Source organism: Pelodiscus sinensis, chromosome 11, assembly GCF_049634645.1.
Source record: "Pelodiscus sinensis isolate JC-2024 chromosome 11, ASM4963464v1, whole genome shotgun sequence".
Taxonomy (NCBI): domain Eukaryota; kingdom Metazoa; phylum Chordata; order Testudines; family Trionychidae; genus Pelodiscus; species Pelodiscus sinensis.
Genome location: NC_134721.1, coordinates 35,780,581 through 35,802,480, shown reverse-complemented (window position 1 = coordinate 35,802,480; position 21,900 = coordinate 35,780,581). Strand labels below are relative to the sequence as shown.

General features: G+C 56.8%; 1 protein-coding gene across 4 annotated transcripts; it reads left to right on the top strand.

Moving 5' to 3' along the window:
• The first annotated feature begins 1,688 nt into the window (after nucleotides 1-1,688).
• Nucleotides 1,689-20,256, top strand: RASGRP2 (RAS guanyl releasing protein 2). Of its 4 annotated transcripts, none has more exons than XM_075939223.1 (17): nucleotides 1,689-1,828; nucleotides 6,771-6,964; nucleotides 7,897-7,999; nucleotides 10,544-10,606; nucleotides 10,888-11,019; nucleotides 12,159-12,309; nucleotides 12,568-12,741; nucleotides 12,941-13,057; nucleotides 13,430-13,711; nucleotides 14,570-14,659; nucleotides 15,019-15,141; nucleotides 15,585-15,700; nucleotides 15,859-16,000; nucleotides 16,878-16,914; nucleotides 17,253-17,411; nucleotides 18,068-18,136; nucleotides 18,431-20,256. In XM_075939223.1, exons 2-16 carry the CDS (start codon nucleotides 6,892-6,894, stop codon nucleotides 18,124-18,126), a joined length of 1,821 nt encoding a protein of 606 aa, XP_075795338.1. In that variant the 5' UTR covers nucleotides 1,689-1,828; nucleotides 6,771-6,891; the 3' UTR covers nucleotides 18,127-18,136; nucleotides 18,431-20,256. The 4 variants fall into 4 exon arrangements, with proteins under 4 accessions (XP_075795338.1, XP_075795340.1, XP_075795337.1 ...); XM_075939225.1 differs by lacking the exon at nucleotides 1,689-1,828 and adding an exon at nucleotides 2,539-2,716 and having other exon boundaries at nucleotides 14,570-14,647; XM_075939222.1 differs by lacking the exon at nucleotides 1,689-1,828 and adding an exon at nucleotides 2,547-2,716.
• Nucleotides 20,257-21,900: the final 1,644 nt, after the last annotated feature.

The window sequence follows — 21,900 nt, the reverse complement described above, 5'->3', positions numbered from 1 at the left end:
AGGGCAAGGGGGACAGTGCTGTGACTTGACCTTCTCTTGGGCCAGTCCCTGCCCCACCTGCCAGAGCTGCCATTCAGGAGAGTGAGTGAAGGGGCCTAGGGAGGAGATGGAAGGGGGCAGGAACTACCCCTCCCAGTCACAACAGCTGCTCATTACCACCCGAGATGGGAATTGGTGCTAAAAATAGCTCCCCCAACACAAACATGGCAGCGGGGGAGGAGATTCCAAGTGGCAGGAAGGGTCTGGGGTCCTAGTGGGCTGGAGCAGGAGACTGGATGCCAGGATGCCTGGGTTCTATCTCCAGCTCTTAGAGGGTGGGGAGGGATTGGGTGCCAGGAGGCCTAGGTTCCTTGGTTTATGGCATTTTTATAACCTGTAAATGTAAAGGATTGTTCTTTTTTTATCACAACTCTAGGAGCATCCCCCCAACACTGCTCTCCTCCCGGCTCAGGGGTGAGGGAGCTGGCAGGCACTGACACCCCCCTTCAGGCAGCGGCGCTGCACTTAACCATAATTGGATCCAAGGCTGCTGGGAGCCGCAGTGATTAATTGGCATCACAGCAGGGCAGTGAGCCCACAGAGACACAAGCCAGAAGCCCTCCCACTCTGTGTGCATGCATGCACACAAGCACACACACAGCCAGTGTGTGCACACATCCACCCACCCGTGTGCATGCATACATGTGCGCATACACATGCACCCACCCACTTAGCCAGTATGTGCATGCACACCCCAGCAAGTCCATGCACGCGTGTGCACACACACACACACACAGTGTGCATGTACACACCCACCCAAGGTGGGCATGCACCCCCCCCACAGAGCCAGCATGTGCAAGCACACACACTGAGCCAGTACATACAGAAACACACACATGCTCTTGCACTCATGCTCTGACAACTCACTTAGCTGGGTCTTGGGTATGAACAAACACACACAGAAGCTCTCACACACTGCAGTGGCACTGCCACGCAGAAAATCACACATTATATATATGCTCTGCCAGCTCTTGCACATGTGCAGGTTTAAGCTGCATACTCCAGCAATTCCTGATATGTACATCAGGGGGTGCCAGAGAGCAAAGGAATAACTGTAGCAGGACCCCACACACCCTCTCTACAAAACTAGGACCCAAAGGGGCTTGGCCCCATTTGTGGAGAGAAAACTCAGCCATTGGCTTGCCCAAGGTCTCACAACCATCTGAGAATAGAACCCAGGAGTCCTGGCTCCCAGCCCGTGCACTACATTCCACTCTAACCACTAGACCCCATTCCCCTGCCAGAGGTGGGCATAGAACCCATTGTACATAGTCCATCTGCTCCTCCCCCAATCTAAACAAGTCAATGGCACCCCCAGTCTGCTCTCCTGCACTAGAGCAAAGCCTGGGGCCTGACAGATGCCCCCACTGTGCACATGGAGCTACAATGCCTTAGGAAGCACTGTGGTGCTGCCCCCACCCCTTCCATGTGTTGGGCATGGGGTGCCCCTCCCCCCATGCACTGCTGGAGCTGGTGTCACCAGGTAGTGCAGAAGCATCTGGTCTTCTAGATTAGTGAGCAAGGAAGTTTTGACTCTTGGGGAGACATGCCCCCAATGCAGAGGGAGATAGGAAAGGGTTGGGGGGGGGGCAGGGCACGAGGGAAGAGAGCACATTCCCCACCCATCTCTGCCCTAGAGCACTTAGGGCTGTTTGCCAGCTGCAGGAACGCGCATGGCATTTCTGTTCAACCACAGACCACTTCCCCCCCACCCTGTTGGCCCCACCCTGCCCGGAATGGGGCCCCAGCAAAGGGCTGGGGACTGTTCTCCATGATCACTGCTGGGCAGGTGAGTGCCAAAAAGGTGTCAGGGGCTGAGACCATCTGGGCCTAAAGGGGGGGGGGGCGCTGTGGCCAGTTGGGCCTGGTGGGAACGGGATGACACTGAGACTCCTTGGGCTGGGGGTAGGTGGGTGGCTGAGACCAGCTCTCTCCATCAATCTCCCACCTGCTCAGCATCCACATCCAGTGCCAGGGTCTCCCCTACCCCCTCCCATGGCAATGGGATGTTGTTGGAACTGGTTGCAGGCTGCAGCCTTGCCTCCCACCCCCACCCCGAGTGGCTGTCATAGGGGCTGGACTCTGGGCCCTGCCTCCTTCCAGGACTGCCCTGGCTATGGCTGAGCAACGTAGGGGTCTAGACCCGCCGTATGTGCCCTAAGGGTGGCGGTCGGAGACCTCCAGCCTCTCCACCCTCCTTTGCACTATTACCCCCATCGTCCCCCAGAGCAGTTGATGTACATGAGGAGCAGGCCCCAGAGATGCCCCCTCCCAGAGTACGTGGTGCACACGAATTGGCGGGGGCTGCTCCCCGCGTTGCTGTGAGCCCCCCAAGCGCTGGGTGAGCAGCGCACCCGGCACAGGAGGGGTTAAGAATTCTGCAGTGGCACCTGCGGTCTCTGGCGGGGAGGGGTGCGACGGCCGGAGTGAGCGAGCGAGAGCGATGGGGTGTGCGCCCCCCCGGGCTGCGCCCCCCGCCCCCGGCGCCCCCCAGCGGCGGGGCAGGTGGCCCGGCCGGGCTGCATGCGGCGGGCGGAGCAGGCGGCGTTTGGACCCGCACGAGCCTGCCGAGCCGGCAGCGGGAGGAAGTCGGGGGGGCCGATAGGGAGACGCCAGCCGCATTGTGCAGCCCGGCCGCGTTTGAATCTCGCCCAGCGCAGGAGCAGCGCGGAGCCGGGTGAGCCGCTCGGGGGGACCCGGGCCTGCCCCTCTAGGGGGCGCGGGGCGGGGGGCTGCGGCTCGGGGGCGGGCAGCTGGACAGGGCCTGCCCCTCTAGGGGGCGCCGGCCTCGATCGGCCCCGGGAGTGAGTCACTCCCACCTGTGAGGCGAGTTTCCCGGGGCTCAGCTCTCTGCGTCTCTAGCCGGGCGGCCTCTCGGTCACACCGATGGCCACCCCCGCTGCCCTCATCACACCCACCCCCCTTCGCCCCACGCCCCGCTGTCCTCATCACCCCCCCTTTGCCCCATCCCTCGCTGTCCTCACCACAGCGACCCCCCCTTCGCACCACTCCCCCCGCTGTCTTCATCACCCCCCCTTTGCCCCATCCCTCGCTGTCCTCACCACAGCGACCCCCCCTTCACACCACTCCCCCCGCTGTCTTCATCACCCCTCCTTCGCCCCATTCCTTGCTGTCCTCATCACCCCCCTTCACCTCCCCCGCTGTCCTCATCACACCCACCCCCCTTCGCCCCACGCCCCGCTGTCCTCATCACCCCCCTTCACCCCATCCTCTGCTGCCCTCATCACACCCCTTCGCCCCACCCCCCCACTGTCCTCATCACACCCACCCTCCTTCGCCCCACGCCCTGCTGTCCTCATCACCCCCCCTTCACCCCATCCTCCGCTGCCCTCATCACACCCACCCCCCTTCACCCCACCCCCCGCTGTCCTCATCACCCCCCTTCGCCCCACCCCCCCGCTGTCCTCATCACCCCCCTTCACCTCCCCCGCTGTCCTCATCACACCCACCTTCCTTTGCCCCACCCAGCTGTCCTCATCACCCCCCTTCGCCCCACCCCCGCTGTCCTCATCACACCCACCCCCTTCACCCCATTCCCTGCTATCCTCATCACAGCGACCCCCCCTTTGCCCCATCCCTCGCTGTCCTAATCACAGCGACACCTCCTTTGCCCCATCCCTGCTGTCCTCATTGCCCCCCACTTTGCCCCATTCCCCCTCTCCTCATCACACTGACCCCCCTCGTCCCATCCCCGCTGTCTGCATCACAGCGACCCCCCCTTTGCCCCATCCCTCTCCTGCTGCGCCATTACACCGACTCCCCATCACACTACGCCCTGCCCCATTCCTCTTCCCCCCATTCCATCATGCCGACTCCTCTTCACCCTATTCCCTGATCCACTGCCCCATCTCTCTGCCCTCCACCCCATCACACTGACCCCCTTCACATCATCCTATTGCCCCATCACACTGATACTCCTGCCCCTTTCATGCCACCCTCCCCCCCCATACAACTGTCACATCAGCCATCTGTCCTGTCACACCAATCCTGGTGGTCTGGCTGATGGCACTTCTCTGTCTCCCCCCACCACATATGCAAAAGGGAGGCATGTGGGGTCTCTCTGTAAGTGTGTGTAGTGGGGGTGGAGACTCTCTGCTGTCACCTGCACTTTGAGGATATATGGGGGACTGCTGAGCTGGTATTGTCCTGGGCTATAATGCCCACTTAACTGCAGGGTATGGGAGGCAATAAGGTAGAAGGGTGGCAGGTGCACTGGGGGGTACTGATGGAGGCTCTAAAGGCAGTGATGGGGCAAGCACCATGGCAGTGAATAGGGAAGTAGATGCCTCAGATTAGTATCTTAGTGGTCCCACAACACTGGGGCGGGGTGACTACTGGCGTGTTGTATGAAAGCTCAGAAACCTGGCTGTGATATGGCACAAGGATAGAAAATGTCCTTGCCCCCCATATAGCTAGGACATGCAGCCCAGGGCTGTGTGAAGTGACAGCAGGCTGTGCAATAATGGGGTTTCATTTGAGGTTCAGTGTGCACAGTGCATTATGAGTGAGTGCACAGGTGAGTGCAGTGCAGTGCAGTACAGAGCATGCAGCATGGCTGTGTGTGCGCACAGTGCACTATAGGCCAGGTGTGTGCAGTGGAGCACAATGCATGTAGCGTGATCATGTGTGCGCATGGTCGTATGTGCGCATCACATAGTGCACTATAGGCTAGGTGTGTGCAGTACAGCACAGTGTGCCCAGCATGGCTGTGTGCACACACAGTGCACTATGGGCCAAATGTATGCAGTGCCGTACTGTGCATGCAGCATGGTGTGTGTGTGCCTGCGTATGAACATACACAATGGGCCAGCTGTGTGCATGCAGCAGATCTGAGTGTGTTGTAAAGGGTTATGCCACACACCGTATGACAGTGTATGCAAGCTCAGTGTGACTCTGTGTTTATGCTGCATACAGTGGATGCAGTGCGTGTGATGTGTTGTTCCCAGAGGTGACTGTGAGGCAACTGACATTTGGCAACACTGTATTTTGACTGATATTTTGCAACATGACTGATGCGTGTGTGAAAGACATGCAGTTAGTAGGAGGTGCTGTGCAAACAAACAGCCAGATGGAAAAGAGGGAATGTCCCCCCAAATACCTTTTGTTCAGTCCTCCCCCCATCAGCTTGTTGTTTCTATTCCTCTTCTAACTAACCATGAACAAAAAGTCACCTAAAAATAACGCTGCACGAAACCCCAACCCGCAATTTAAAGCCTGGTAAGTTGCATACACAAAAGCTTGTCTTAAAAGATTAATAATAATCTTGTCTTACTACAGAGCAATTACACAAAGGGATCCCTTGCCTGGCGCTGAGATGCAGCCAGATCTGGGGTGGAATGTGGGGGGCGGGCATTTATACAGGGATCTCTTGCCTGGTGCTGAGATGCAGCCATTTCTGGGTGGGTGCAGGTGCTTTTTGTGGGGGGATTTACAACACAGATACCAACCCATTCCCACTGGATCTCAGATACACATGCCAGCCCAGCACTTTGCACACAAGCCCCCTGAGGGAGCCCTTCCCGCCTCCCCATCCATCAGGAGCCGTTCCCTAGATTACAGCTCCATACACAGAGCAGCTGGAATTCCGGGGATGTGAGCCCTTGTCTAAATTAATCTCTCAGCCTGAGTCACTGTGGTCAGATTCCTGGGTCCTTCATTTCTCTCTAAACATTCCTTGGCTCTGGGGCTGATCCAATCCTTGTTGTCACGTTTAACCCTCAGATACCTTTACTGGGGGAAAGAACCCGGGTACTTGCTTTGTGCCTGGGATCACCCCTTTTCCCAGTCCCTCCACCAAAAAGCAGACAGCCCCCGCCTCTCCTCACCCTCCAAGCAATGTTATTATGCAAAAGGCCACTTATAAATTCCATCCCAGTCCTTTAACACCCACAGGGCTCAGAATAGCTCAGCAGTCCCAGCTGCAGGGACTGCTCCTCTGGGCTTTGTGCAAGGTCAGAAGTACTTGGGGCTGGGTTCCAGGATGCCTGGGTTCTGGCTCTGGATGGAGAGCAGGGTCTAGTGGGGTAGTGCAGGGGCAGGGGTGGGGAGCCAGGACTCCTGGGTGCTATTTCCCCACTCTGTGACCATGGTCTTATTTCTCTAATGTACGTTTCCCTGCTAGGATGTTGTGAGGTTGCACATGTTTTAGGGGCTGTAAGTTAGAGGGGGAACTCCCCCACATCTATGGCCAACCCTTCTCCCCAGCCTGGAGCCAGATCGGAGCCAGTGCTCCCGGGAGGGGAAAGCTCTCATGTCCCATACTTCTGCACTCCCTGGGGCAAAGCAGGGCCGGTCTGGGCCCAGGCAGGAAGCCAGGATGGAGGAAACATTTTGCAACTTTACCCAAAATTCTCTAGCTATTTTGTTTTGCAACAAACTTACCCTCCCTCCTGCAGTGTTCACAGCCTCAGGGCCAAGGGGAAAGAGTTACCCTCAACCCTGGGGGCCTCCCTTTGCTGATCTCTGTAGCTGGCCCAGCTTCACGGCTGGGCTAGCATCAGCTCAGCAGGTGTACCTGGCTGGCTGGGAGACCTCCTGGAAGGCATACTTGGTAACTTGCAAGGAGCGGGTTGGGGGCACAGAGGGGGTTGTTCTCCCCTCTGGGGCAGCCCTGACCCAATGTACCTCAGCCCCATGCGAGTGACCCCTGTAGAAACAGCTGCATCTTGGCACCAAGTTATAACTGGCCCCATCTCCTCTTTCATTGGCAGGTTCTCTCCAAGGATCCTTCATCTTCGGGGACTGCTGACACGTCACCCCTGAGCCAGGCAACACCTGTCTGTGGCTGAACCCGGCTGGTAGAAGGGGAGCTGGCTGGCACGGGGCACCGAGATGAGCGAGACGCTGGACCTGGACAAGGGCTGTACGGTTGAGGAGCTGCTGCAGGGCTGCATCGAGGCCTTTGGTAATGCAGTGGTGTTATTTTGGAGCATAGGGGAGAAGTGCTTGTTGGTGTGGATGACTGGTAAGGGGTGAGATGGGGAGGGAACCTGGTGAGGTGGCATATGGACTGGGGCTGCCCATGGTATATAGAGGACCGGGGTCAGGCTGTGGCTTTGGGGTTTTCATCAATCTATTGTCCTGACCCCAGAGGGTTCTGTGCTGCAGGGAGTGGGGTGGAGGCCTCAGCAGGGGGCTCTCCCCTTGCAATCAACACTGACCCCAGCGCCCCTGTGCTGCAGGGAGCAGAGTTAGTAAGGGTCACGTAGCAGTGGGGGTCCCTGTGGCTATGTCCACATGGTGAGTGGCAGCCATGCAGCAAGTCTCAGAGCTGGGCAAAGACATGGGGTCATGGGGCTCATGCCCTGGGGCTAAGAATAGCCGTGTGGACATTGTGACCTGGTCTGGAGACCCTCTGTCCCCACCCCAGGCTTCAGCACCTGAGCTGCAGTGTTCACACAGCAATGTCTGCAGCCCAGGCTCTGAGATGCAGATGTAGCCTCAGTGAGTTATGGGGGGTCAGCAAGAGGCACCCAGTGGGACAGAGGCTCACCAGAGGACTCTGGGCTGGGGAATCAGTAGGACTTTCTGAGCAGGGTAGGGGGCTGCAGAGGCTCACTGAGCAGGGAGTTTAAAAGGGGGAGGTCTCTGAGCAGGGTGGGGGTTGTGGGAGGCATCCCTGAGTGGGGTTGTGGTTGTGGGGTGTTTCCCTGAGTGAGGGAAGGCAGCATCCCTGAGCCAGTGGGGGTCGTGGGTGGGGTATTTCTGAATGTGGTGCAGGAGTGTGGGGGTTGTGGGTGAGGTGTCTCTGAGTGTGGTGCAGGAGTGTGGGGAGGGGGGTCTCTGAGCAGGTGGGGCTTGTGGGGATCTCTGAGCAGAGCCTGCTCTCTTTTGCAGATGATGAGGGGAAGGTGCGGGACCCCCAGCTGGTGCGAATGTTCCTGATGATGCATCCCTGGTACATCCCCTCCTCCCAGCTGGCTGCCAAACTGCTGCAGATATATCCTTGTGAACCCTCTATTCCCCTTCCTGCACCACCTGCTCTCATTCACCCTGCCCCCACCTGCCTTGGGCACCCTGATGCCTCCCTTTCCTTCTTGGGCACCCCTTCCCTTTTGCCCTGGCTGATGAGGCTCATTCTGCTGTCTGGCAGTCTCCAGGGCTGGGGCTCACCAGAAGATCCCGGAAGGACTAGGGGGCCCCATCAAGTTGGAATTGGTTGTGTATGTGAAGGCAGAAGGCAGTCTGGGTGAAAGTGACCCTGGAATGATGAGTCCAGGACTCCGAAGGAAAGGCAGGAGTTGGGGTGGCAGAAGTAGGACAGTGAGCTTAAAAAAATGGACATAAAAAGATCAGAGAACTGGAAGCAAAGGTCCCATGAGAAGAAACTTGAAGGGGAAATGAGGTGGGAGTTTCTCAGAGGCAGTGTTAAAGGTACAACAGCAAACTAGCCTGATGCCAAGGAAAGGCAGGAAAAGGCTGAGGTGGCTCCCTCTGGAGCTCCTCAGCAATCTTAGAGTCAAGAAGAATCCTTCCAAAAGTGGAAACGTGGACGAACTGCCAACGAGGAGCACAAAAGAATTGCACCAGCAGGTAGGAGCAAAATCAGACAGGCTAAGGTACAAAATGAGTCACACCTAGCAAGGGACAGAAAGGCAATAGGGGGAGGCTCTGTAAATACATCAGGAGCAAGAGGAAGCTGAAGGAAAGTGCAGGTCCGCTACTTCTGGACGAAGGCAGCTAACTGAAGGCCTCAGGAAAGCTGATGTGTGTGTGTGTGTGTGTGTGTTCATGCTTATTCGCTTCAGTCTTCACTAAAATGGTGACCAGGTGTTCAGGATAATGAATATTAATGTCAAGGGGGAAGGAACATAGACTCAAATAGGGAAAGTGTAGGCTAAAGAGTATTTAAAGGAGTTTGAGAGATTCAAGTTGGCAGGGTCTGATGAAAAATTGATCCTCAGATACTTAAGGGGCGAGTTGAAGCAATCTAGGAGCTGTTAGCGATTGTCTCTGAGAAATGGGGGATGGGTGTGGTCCTAGGGGATTGGAGAAGGACAGGCATAGCACCGTTTTCTAAAAAAGGGAACAAAGAGGACTTTGGAGATTATAGATCAGGCAATCTAACTTCCATACTTGGAAAGATACCGGAACAAATTACCAAGCAGTTTGTGAATCCCTGGAGGATAATAGGGGTCTAAGGAACACCCTGCATGGGTTTGCCAAGAACAAATCAGGCCAAACCAGCTTGAGATCCTTTGTTGACCTAGAGGCTGGGGGGAAGCAGTAGACATGATAGCTCTTGATTTTTAGTAATACTTTTGACCCTGTCCCCACGGCATTCTAAGAAGCAAACTAGGGAAATGTCGTCTAGATGAAATTGCTTTAAGGTGGGTGCAGACCTGGTTGAAAGCTACTCTTTGAGGACAGTCTCTCAAGGGTTCGCTGCCAAGCTGGGTGGATGTATTGAGAGGGGTCCCAGAGGGTTAGTCCTGGGTCTGGCGCTAGTCAATATTGTCATTTGTGACTTGGATGATGCGCTGCAGAACAGGCTTCTCACCCCATCAGATGCCATTAAGCTGTAGGGCTGGTGAGCACTCTGCAGGACAGGGTTAGAGTCCAGCATGCCCTTGAGAAGTTGGAGATTTGGTCTGATTTCAACAAGATGAAATTCAATAAAGACAAGCATATAGACCTGCCCTGAGGAAGGAGAAATCAGACGCACTGCAACAAAATGGGGAAGACCTGGCTTGGGGATAATTGTCTTGAAAGGATCTGGGGTTGACTTGCCAAGGGAGCCAACAGTATGATGCTGTTGTGGACAGAGCTGTTCTCATCTGGAGTGTGTTGGTGGGAGAGGTGTATGTAAGACCCAGGAGAAAGCTGTTCCTTGTTGCTCAGCCCTGGGGATGCTTCAGCCAGCATGCAGTGCCCCAGTCTGGGTGCCTGGCTTTAGGAGAGCTGGGGAGAAATTGGTGAGCATCCAGAGAGCAATACAAATGATAAACAATCTGTAACCTGCCCTGGGAGGAAAGGCTAGAAAGCTGGGTGAGGGTAGTCTTGAGAAAAGGCGTGGGGAGGCACTTGCTAACAGTGGTCCAATACGTTCAGGGCTGTTCTGAAGAGGATAGTGGTCAGTTGTTCTCCATGTCCGCTGGAGGTAGGCCCAGATGTAGTTTAATCTGCTGCAAGGGAGATGTAGGTTAGATTTTAGGAAAAACTTTCTCAGGCTTGTTAAGTTCTGGAACAGGCCGCTGGGGAGGCTGCAGACTCCCCATCACTGGAAGTTGTAAGAACAGGCTGGGCACACACATATCAAGGATGCTCTGGGTTTACTTGGCCCTGCCTCAGCACAAGGGGGCTGGACTTGGTGACCTCTTGCAGTCCCTTGCAGCGGCACATTGCTGTGATTCTATAATACTGGCTCCTCCCATCCTGGTCCAAAGGCCCTAAATCTATGGCCCAGCTCCTGCTCCATTACTTCCCCTCTCCCCACATCTTTGTTGCCTGCAATGTGGAATTCACCTTAACTCTGCCCTTGCACCTACCAAGAGTCTCGTAGCTCAGAAAGCAGCTCCCTGCAGGTGAAAACCTGCCACCTGGTGAGGTGAGTCTGGAGGGGCCCTGCCTTTCAGGAGCACTGAGTTGGCTTCAATGCAGCATTGAAGAGCACAACGCTGCAAGGAACAGCAGGGGGCTCAACACAGGGCATCTTTCCACTGGGCAAGGGATCCCTGTACAAACAGTCCCTGTGTCCCACCCCAGAGGTGGCTGCATCTCAGTGCTGGCTGAGGGATCCTTGTACAAACATTCCCTGCACCCCACCCCAGAGGCAGCTATTTTCCAGGTGCTGGCTCTTGTTGCCCCTTGTTCCCCTCCTTCCCCCAGGTACTGGATCTCAGCATTCCCGGCAGAGTTCGATTTGAATCCAGAGCTTGCAGAGCAGATCAAGGAGCTAAAGGAGGTTCTGGGACGTGAGGGAAACCGGCGCCATAGCAGCCTCATCGACATTGAGAATGTGTATGTGAAGGGGTTGAGCGCATGGGGGGGGTGAGGGAATTGGGAGGATCTGAGGAGGTGGGAGATCGGGTGGAGGTGATTGGCAGTTCAATTAATGCGATGGGCAGTGAGATGAATGCGGGGCTCTCCCAGAGCAGCTGTCACCACAACAGCAGCATGGGTGTGAGCAAGTGGCCTGCATGGGCTGAGGAGTGGGTGTGTGCTGGGGCACAAGCGTGTGCACAGGTATGTTTCATTGCACATTTGTGAATATGTCCGTTGCATATGCATGCTGCATGTGAGTGTGGGCATGAACAGGACATGCACATCAGAGCACCTGGACCATATGGGTGTGTCTAGACTACATGGCTCTGTCGACGGAGCCATGTAAATTAGTTTACTCGGCATAGTCAAAGAAGCGGGGATTTAAATAATCCCTGCTTCATTAAAATAAAATGGCCGCCATGCTCTGCCGACGATCAGCTGATCCGGCACAGCGCGGAAGTCTAGACGCGGCACGATCGACAAGGGAAGCCTTTGTCGACCGCTCCAGTATGCCTCGTGAAACGCTTCCCTTGTTGACCACGCCGCGTCTAGACTGCCACGCTGTTCCAGATCAGCTGATTGTCGGCAGAGCGTGGCAGCCATTTTTATTTTATTATTTAAATCCCCACTTCTTTGACTATGCTGAGGTAAACTAATTTACATGGCTCCATCGATGAAGCCATGTAGTCTAGACGTACCCTATGTGTGTGCATGTGATTTGTATGTGGGGGAGTACACAAGGCATGTGTTTGTCAGCACATGATGTGTGGGAGAGCATGGGGCATGGGTGTGGGCCATATGTGTGTATGGGTGTGAACATGTGCACAGGGTGTGAGTGTGGGCTGTATGCATGTGCATGGGGCGTGGGCATCTGGGAAAGCACAGAGTGTGTGTAAGTGTGCAGGACATGGGCCATATGTGTCTGCATGTTGTGATGGTGTATGGGAGAGAACAGGGCATTGGCCACATGCATGTGCATTGGGTGTGGGGCGTGGGAGTGTGCAGGGGTCTCTGACTCTGGGCTGTGCAGGCGCGTGCAGGGAGAGTATGCCCATGGTTTGGGTGCTAAGACTGGCTTGGGCTCTGACACATCTCCCCTGGCTGTGCCCCCCCAGCCCCACCTACAAGTGGAAGCGCCAAGTGACCCAGCGCAACCCAGTGGCCCAGAAGAAACGCAAGATGTCACTGCTCTTTGACCACCTGGAGTTCTCTGAGCTGGCGGAGCATCTCACCTACCTGGAGTACCGCTCCTTCTGCAAGATCCTGGTGCGGGGCAGACCTTGTGGCGCTGGGAGGAGCTACTGGGGGGGGCTGGGCAGGCAGCCTGGAGGTTGAGGGGTGCTTTGGGAATGACCTTTCCTCCCCCTGACCCTCCCTGTGTTCCTCGTGGTACAGACACTGACCCCCCTTGTTTGTCCCGATGGTGCAGGCCCTGACCACCCTGCCCTCCCTCTAGACAGGCACTGACCCCCACCCCACTTCCATGCTCCTCCCTGGATAGCACTGAGCCTGTTTCTGTCCCAGTTCCAGGACTATCACAGCTTCGTCATGCATGGCTGCACTGTGAACAACCCCATCCTGGAGAGGTTCATCACCCTGTTCAACAGCGTCTCGCAGTGGGTGCAGCTCATGGTGCTGAGCAAGCCGACTGCCCAGCAGCGGGCACAGGTCATCACCCGCTTCATCCTAGTGGCGCAGGTGAGGGGGGGCCTCGGCCCCACCCCGCAGCCCCATTACGCTCTGAGAAGCCCCAGACTCCTCACCTGGCTGGGCTCTGGAGCCAGGGCTCCAGGTGTGAACTCCCCCCGTGCCCCATTCTCCCATCCTTGGAACTAACCCGACCTCTCTCTCCCCACTGCTCCCTGGCTGCACCCTGCTCCACCCACCGGCCCTACAGAGACTCCTGCAGCTGCAGAATTTCAACACGCTGATGGCCGTGGTGGGTGGGCTGAGTCACAGCTCCATCTCCCGCCTCAAGGAGACCCACAGCCATGTCAGCTCAGAGACCACCAAGGTATGGGGGGGCTGGCAGGATACTCCAGGGGCTGTGGCAATGCTGGAGGGTGGGATGACGTAGCGTGCTCTCTCCACACCCACACCCCATGCTTTCCCAGGGGATTGGAGTCTGGGGTGGGGTTAGAGTCTGGCCATCTGGGGCAGTGCTGGGTGGCAGGGGAGCTGGGGCTAGTATTGAAGGGTTGGGAACTAGGGCAGTGTTGGGGGCCAGGGGAACTCTAGGCTGGAGGGTGGGGAATCTGGGGTAGTGTTGGGGGCCGGGGAGTTCTGGGCTGGGGCAGTGTTGGGGGGCAGGGGAACTCTGGGCTGGGGATTGGGGCAGTGTTGGGGGCTCACTCTGGACCCGGCCCCATACCCCCATCCCTCCCAGCTGTGGGAGTCCATGACGGAGCTGGTGACCTCACTGGGAAACTACAGCCGGTACCGGCGCCGCCTGGCCGAGTGCGTCGGCTTCCGCTTCCCCATCCTGGGAGTGCACCTCAAGGACCTGGTGGCTGTGCACGTGGCACTGCCTGATTGGCTGGACCGGGCCCACACCCGTGTCAATGGCACCAAGATGCAGCAGCTCTTTGGGATCCTCAACGAGCTGGTGCTGGTGCAGAGCATCAAACCACCCTTCGAGGCCAATCCGGACCTCATCAACCTGCTCACGGTGAGACTCCATCCCTGCACCCCCAGAGCACCCACCCCCTGGCCCCTCACTGCACCTCCGGAGCACCTGCCCCCGGCCCTACGCTGCACCCCCGAAGCACCCGTCCCCCAGCCCCTCGCTGCATCCCCGGAGCACCTGCCCCAGCCTCTCGCTACACCCCCGGAGCACCCTCCCCGGCCTCTCGCTGCACCTCCGGAGCACCCGGCCTCTCGCTGCACCCCCGGAGCACCCGCTCCCCAGCCCCTCGCTGCACCCCCGGAGCACCTGCCCCGGCCTCTCGCTGCACCCCTGGAGCACCCTCCCCAGCCTCTCGCTGCACCTCCAGAGCACCCGGCCTCTCACTGCACCCCCGGAGCACCCTCTTTGCACTCTCACCCCGGCCACTCGCTGCACCCCATCTAGCATCCATCCCCAGGCTCTCACTGCACCCCCAGAGCACCCACCCCCAGCTGCTTGCCCTACCCCCTTTGAATTCCAACCCCCGGCTGTTCACTGCACCTCTTAAAACCTGACCCCAGCCACCACTGCATTCTTATAGTATCCACATTGCACCCCAAACTCTGACTCCTGACTGCACCCCAACAGCCCACCCCAGCCATTCACTTGCACCCCCAGAGCACCCTAACCTCTGGCTGTATGCTGCACCCTGTAACACCCCCATTGCACCCAATCCCCAGTCACTCACTGCACCCCTGTAGCACCTCCATTGCACCCCAACACCTAGCTGCTCACTGCACCCTTCATTACATCCTAACCCCACTGCACCCCCATTGCAACCCCACGCCCTGTATCTCCTGCACCCCTAGAGCATCCAGTTGCTCTCTGCAGCCAATGTCAACCTTGTCTGCCCTGCCCCAGGTGTCACTGGATCAGTACCAGACAGAGGAGGAAATCTACCAGCTGTCGCTGCAGAGAGAGCCCCGTGGCAAGTCGTCCGTGAGTGTGTGTGTGAGTGCACGACACTGCGTGACCAGTGCCCTGCAAGGGCCATGACCCCTCTGGGGCCTCCCGTGGAAGCCGGGGGGAGCAGCAGACTATGTCGTCTCTGTCCGGTCCCACCCTAGCAGCTGGTTCTCAGGCGCATTCACAGCTGCCTTCCACTCCACTCCCTGGGGGCCGAGCTTCCTGCTTAGAGAGAGGGGGCTGCAGCATCCCGCACGTTCACTAACACCCCCTCCAGCTCCAGCCTGGGGCTGCAGCACTGGGGGAAGGATCCCCGTATAAACAGCCCCTGTGCTCCACCCCAGAGCGGGTTACCTCTCAGCACTGGGCAGCGGATCATTCAGAGGATGTCTCTGTCCATTCAGCCATCCAGCCCCACCTCCTGTTCCCCGCCAAGCCGACCGGCCGACATAGATGAGTGGGCCTTGGCTGTGAAGCCCAAACCGGACCAGGCGCTGGTGCAGAAACACATTGAGAAGATGGTAGAGGTGAGAGCTGGGGCTTCAAACACCTTGCTCTGAGTTTCTGTGGGGTGGGGCAAAATCTCTGAGACTGCTAGAGCAGGGTACATAGCACTGACCCTGGCCCCAGTCTCTGCTGCCCCCTATACTCCATGTGGGGCAGCAGCGGGGGGGGGGTGGATTCTGGATCTGCATAGGGTGGCATGACCTAGGGCTGACACCTCTGGAGTCACTGCTGCCCCCTGCAGTCCATGTGGGGAAGTGAGCTCTGGGGGCTTTATCCCTACGGGTGACTCTCCCTCTGCTCTCTGCTGCCCCCTGCAGTCTATGAAGAGCCTGGGGGCTGCATAGGGGTGGTGCATTTCTAGGGCTGACCTCCCCTCTGCTCTCTGCTGCCCCCTGCAGTTCGTGGGGGCTGCATAGGGGTGGTGGATCTCTAGAACTGACCCTCCCTCTGCTGACCCCTGCAGTCCGTGTTCCGGAATTTCGACGTGGACGGAGATGGCCACATCTCCCAGGAGGAGTTCAAAATCATCCGCAACAACTTCCCCTATCTGTGCAAATTTGGGGACCTGGATGAGAACCAGTGAGTGCACAGGAAGGGGAGGGTGAGGTACTGGGGCCTGGCTTCCTCCTAGAAGCCTCATCCCCTTAATGCTTTCTTGGAACCTGTGAGTGTTGACTCCCATGCCTCCCAGCTCTGCCCCTAATCCCCACTCCCTGCATGATGCTATGTGCCCCTAGGGATGGCTGTATCAGCCGGGAGGAGATGATTTCATACTTCATGAAGTCCAGTGCGGAGCTGGATGGGAAGATGGGCTTCATCCACAGCTTCCAGGAGACCACCTTCCTGCGCCCCGTGACCTGCCGCCACTGCAAGAGCCTGGTGAGTAACTGCTGGCCCCTCAGTTGGGGGCTGCCCTCTATTCTGCCCCATGAGAACACAGGACCCCCTCACTGCCACACTCCCATAGGCAGGGGGGCTTTTCCTCTGGGGTACCCCCTTTTCCCTTCCCCCCCATAATGACTGGAGGGACCATTCTGCCTAAGAATGTTGCACCTCGTTCTGGGGGTGTCCTATGGTCAAGGAGAGGACAAAAGGGGGGCTGGACCCCTGCAGCAGGAGCAGGGGAGACGACTGAAGAGACATAGACCCCATCTCAACATCCAGCAGCTCTCTAGCTTTTGCTGTCCCTGCGTAGTTATCCCTGGATAAAGATGCCATCCCCCAGAGAGGGCCCAGTTCAGTTGGGACAAAGGGGTCTGCTCTTCTCAGAGGATGTGGTCTATGGGGGGAAGGCATGTTCATGCTGGGGTAATTGGGCAAGGACTCTCTCTCTAAGCAGCCTGTGTCTCACCCCAGAGGGAGCTGCATCTCAACCCCAAAGGAGGGTCCCTGTGCCTCATCCCAGAGGCAGCTGCATCTTAGTGTTGGGTGGGGTAGTGGTACACCCCATCCCAGTGCCAGCTGCATTTTACTGCATAATGAGGGATCCCTGGATAAATAGCTCCCACACCCTACTGCAGAGGTGGCTGCATCTCAGCAGGGATAAGCGTTCTAGTGACAGCTCATCCCCTGCCAGCACTGGTCGATGCTCGCATTGTCCGTTCCATGGGAAATCCCAAGAACCAGACACTTGGAATCAAGGCAGAACGTTGAAATCTTGGAATGTTTTAGGAAATGAAATCTCGGGAAAAGTAGTTCATTTCAACTGTGGTGATTTGACTACTGTTGTCACTCCCCCCTGCATCTTTCTCCCCAGATTCTGGGAATCTACAAACAGGGGTTCAAGTGTCGCTGTGAGTTTGGGGGCAGAGAGGGGAGGGGCTGCCTGGGGGCGGCACTGGGGGAGAGGGACTGTGGGTGGCTGCCTTCCAGGGATGAGGTGCATTGGGGGTATATAGGGGCTGTGGGTAATTGGGGGTGCATGGGGATGCTGGGCAGTGGGAGGTACAGCTGGGAGAGCTGGGAGCGCACAAGGGAATTGGGAGCTGGGGTCCCAGAGGTGTGTCAGGGAGCTGGGCTGCATTATGGTGTTTAGGGAGGTGTGGGGCTATGGGGGGCTGCACCAAGGGAAGCCTGGGGGAGGGGGTGGGGCAGGGCCAAGCCTCCCTGACCCTTTTTGTTGCCCCCTTAGGCTGTGGCGTGAGCTGCCATAGGCAGTGCCGGGAGCAGCTCTCCATGGAGTGCCGCAAGCGGGCCAAGAGTTTCAGTCTGGACAGCCCTGCCCACATCCCTGCTCGCTCCTTCAGCTTCTCGCTGCCCCGCCCATCCCGTGGCTCCCTGCGCCATACAGGTACAACACCTCCAGCCCCTCCAGCGTTCCCCTAGCAGAGCTGGGGAAGAGAGCCCTAGAGACCTGACTCTGGCTCTTCCCCCACTCTCCATGGCCCGGCCGGAAGCCAGCTTGCAAGCAGGATAACACCTCCCGCTCTGCATGCCATTTCCTGGCCTCACCGAGGCCGGCCGGTGCTGGCCTGTGATACTGCACCGTGCTGCTTCCTGTTTGTGTCACTGCGGATGGTGCAGAACAGCGCTCTGAGCCCTGGCAGCTATTTTGAGACAGCTCCACCCTGGGCCCCCAGCAAATAGCATATTGATTTATCCTAGCCTGCTTCCGCACAGGCTTCCTGCCTGCACAGCCCCTGCGCCCCACCCCAGAGGCAGCTGCATCTCAGCGCTGGGTGAGGGATAGTGGTATATATAGCTCCTCATACCCCACTGCAGGGCTGACTGCATCTCAGTGTCAGGGGACAGATCCCTGTACAAATGACTCCCCTGCCCCACTCATGAAGAGGCTGCAATTGTTTTGCTGGGGAGGGGTCCATGCTTGTCAAAGTGCATTGGGAGTACTGGCCATGATGAAGCCTAGCCCAGTGGCTCCCCCGTGTGGTGGGAGTGGGCACTGCTCCATTAGCTCCTTTTGGCTGCAAGTCTGGTGTGTCTCTGCAGAGATCCGCGAGGAGGAGGTCCAGGACGTGGAGGATGGGGTTTTCGATGTCCATTTATAAAGGCAAACACGTAAGAGCTGCTGGGAAGGGGAGGGGGACTGGGTTCAAGGGCTCTGTGCTGGGCACTGAGACAGAAGTGGACTGTAGTGGTTAGAGCTAGTCTGAACCCAGGGGCGGCCTGTCCATATAGGCGAACTAGGCGGTTGCCTAGGGCACCAAGTTAAATGGGGCGCCAAACGGTGGCGCAATATCATTGAGGGCTTTGGAGGTGGGGGCGCCGAGTGCATGGTTCGCCTAGGGCGCCAGTTGCTGGCAGCTAGTCTAGGGCCGCCCCTGTCTGAACCCTGTGCTCGGTGTGTTTTAGGGCCTGCTCTTCTTCACCAGCTGTGGTTCTTCCTCCACCACTCCTCACAAGCTGGGGTCTCTGCCCCTCCAGATCTGCCTGCTCCCCACTGCAGGATGACAGAGACAGAGCAAGAAACCGTAGGACAAGGGGGAGAGACTGTCTTTCCGGGGGGGATGCAGAAGCTGCTGTGGGGCCAACTGGATGGATCCTTTACTGGTTGAGGAGTTGGCTGCATGTCAGGACTCCTGGGTTCTCTCTCTGGCTCTGGCAGGGGAGTTGGGCCTAATGGTTAGGGCAGGGGGGGACTAGAAGCCAGGATTCCCAGGTTCTAGCCACAGCTGTGGGAGTGGAGGAGAGGGAGCAAGGACTCCTGTGTTCTATGAATGGAGGATTGAGACATGAGTTAACTGGGAGGGGGTCTGGGGAGCATCTTATGGAATTAATAAGACCTTTCCTGATGTTCCCCCAAACACATCCTCGTGTGCTCCAGCATCAGGGGGTAGCAGGATGGTGGGGCGAGGGGACTTCCCTCTCTCTGGTAAGACCTGCTTGCCCTGCAGGGATGAGGAGCTGGTGGCCAATGACAGAGGGGAAGTGCAGAGGCTTGGGGTGGGGGTGGGGGTGGGGGTGGGGTGTGATTACAGGATACCCCCTGCCTGTAAGCCCGGCTGTACAGATTTCCTTGCTGTGTATATTTGTACCCAACAACCAGATTCAGAGATGTAATAAATATAATAAAACCAACAGTCCCAGTTCCCATCTGTCCCCTAATTGGGTCCATTTGTCTATCTGGGAGCCCCTTCTCCTCACTCCTATTGGCCTTCCCCACCTCCTGCATATCCTGGTGTTCTGGAGCTGAGAGGTGGCTGGGAGGAGTGTGGGGGGCTGGAGGTCAGGACTAGTGTTCCCTGTAAGCTGTGTTCTTGGGAAGCCACTCATGAGAGATTCAAATGCTGCCCGGTTGATTAGCAAAGTGCCATAGATAGTAGCATGTGTTTCTAGTGGTGGTGCACATCCACACATGCCTTGGTACACATAACAAAAAAAATTATTCCATACATTTGTGGAAAAAATTAGTGGCAACATTGGTCAGGACTCCTGGGTTCTATTCCCAGATGCGGGAAGGAGCCTTGCTGTCTATCTCTGGAAGATCCCAGGGAGGGAGCTGGAGGCTTTGTGTTACTGGCCCAGGGAGGGGCCTGGGATTGTGTCCTCATCACTCTCTGCTGAAGCCTGGGTCTGGGTATCTGCTACCCCTGCTGGATGAAGTGAGATTTATGTGTCGTGTGTTCTTGATGTGCCCAGTCCCCACTGCCTCCTGCTGGTGGGGTGAGCCCTGCTGTGTGTATGTGCCCCCTCCCCCAGTGCCTGTTCTCAGACGCCTGCCCCTCTGCCATACCTGGTTATTGGAGTCACCATATTGCAGTGACATGGGAAGAGGAAAGCGCTCCGATAAATACATCAATACCAACCATATTGTCCTGGCCGAATCCGCCCCGGAGTCAGCACATTCTGCACCAGCCAGCTAGTGCTTCATGCAGGAGACGGACATTTCTGTAATGCCCCAGCCCAGCCTCAGAGAAATGGCTAGCAGGGTCCTGAACAAAGGAAAGGTGGCCACATCTGGGGGGGAGGGGAGGCATTTATATAAGGATCCCTCTTCTCATGCTGAGTGCAGCTGCCTCTAGGGTGGGGCATCTCTTTATACAGAGTCCAGACACCAGAAGAGAGGTGGGGGGAAGCAAATCTGTTGCATGTTTCTATATTTTTTCCTAAATGTTGCTTGTCAAATCACATGTGAGACAGAAAAATAAATAAACAAACAACTATTGATTTTGCCTGGGTGACAGATTATATTTATCATTCCGTATTGCACATGTCACAGCTGCTGTCATACTGGCCTCAAATTAGAAGCTGGGCCTTAATATGCTGCCACAACCCCCCCGAAGCCCCGACAATCCAGACATGTTAGACATATCCCCCACCTCCCATCCCATCTGACAAAGACAAGGTTAATGGAACAATCTGTTCTCTGCAAATAGAATTTGGTTGCCTTTGTCTATATGTTTATTTCCAGGGGCATGTGCCTGGGTTATTTCCAGAAGCATTCTGGTGCTGTGAATTGGACTGGCATCCCTGGCCCTCGCACTGCCCAGGATTCAAGGGTTCAAACAGCTGCCTGTGGCCCAGGCACAGTAACCTCGCGTGGGTTGGCACTGGGGTCAGCACGGGCTGCGATGGGAGATTGCCGCCGATGGGCCCCTGCCCTGCTCCCTGCCACACTCCTTGCTCGCACAGCAGAGTGTGGCTTGCTGTTGCAGGACTCCTGGATCCCTCTCCTGTCGGCAGGGGGGACTTTGCAGGGCCCCGCAGATCTCAGCTGGGGGAGGTTAATGGGATGTGATTAATGTCCCTACTCCCTACTACAGCTGATGGACAAATGCAGGAGGGCGGGGGAGGTGGCAGTGCAGGTTGGCCGATAGGACATGTTTCTAGGAGGAACAGATCCACTTAGCAGCAAAGCCATTGGAGTCAGTGGGAGCCGCCTCTGCACAAGCCACAGGATGGGGGGAGAGATCTGGGAGGGGATAAAATCTCTTTACACCCATAAGTGAGACACCCCAGGGAGCGCTGGCTGCAGGTGATGCTCCGGCTACTCTCAGCTCTGGCCTCTCCCAGCAGGGGGCTGTGGGCAGCACTGGGTGCATTTGCTCTGTTCCCTTGCCCTTTTCCTTTCTAGCTCATGTAAGGGGCTGCCCCCAGTGTCCACAGCACACCCCAAGAGCTGACATGCTGTCGATTTTTGCACTGAATCGTGAACTGCCAGGTTGCCCTCTCCCCGCCCACCTGTTCAAGCCTGGCTCCTAGTACAACCTCTTTGCTTGGTACACAGGGGGCCACTGAGCTCTGCTACATATTGCTTCAAATCATCTACCTGATAAACTCATCCTCTGTTGGTGGGAGATGGGCTGCTCCCCAGATGCACTCGCGGCCTCTGCACTGAAACAGGGAAATTGACACAGGATCTTGCAGTACCAGACTGCAGCACTAGGGGATGCTGTAGCACCTGCCAAAAGGTACCTTGGATGTTGCACTACCATCCTACCACACCAGGAGATGCTGCAGTACCTTTCAATATATACCCAAGAATGTTCGGTACCAGCCCCCAAATGTGAGGGGACACTGATACCAGCTACAACAAAACTGCAGGTCACCAGAGTCTCATCCAAAAAAAGTAAATCAGGACCTGCTACAGTAGCATCCAAAGCTACCTAGCCAGCCTAGAATACTAGAGGATGATACTACAGCATCATGTAACTATACTATAGTGTTAGTGGTCCGATAAAAATGCTAGGTTAGCCTGCAGTACCATCTAGGAATATTAATAATTGCTTGAGAACCTGCCTAAAATTTGTAGGTTCGGGTGCGAAGCTGCCAGATAGAGTCAGTGCTGCTAGCATAGTGCTGAAACGCATGGGGTGATGCTA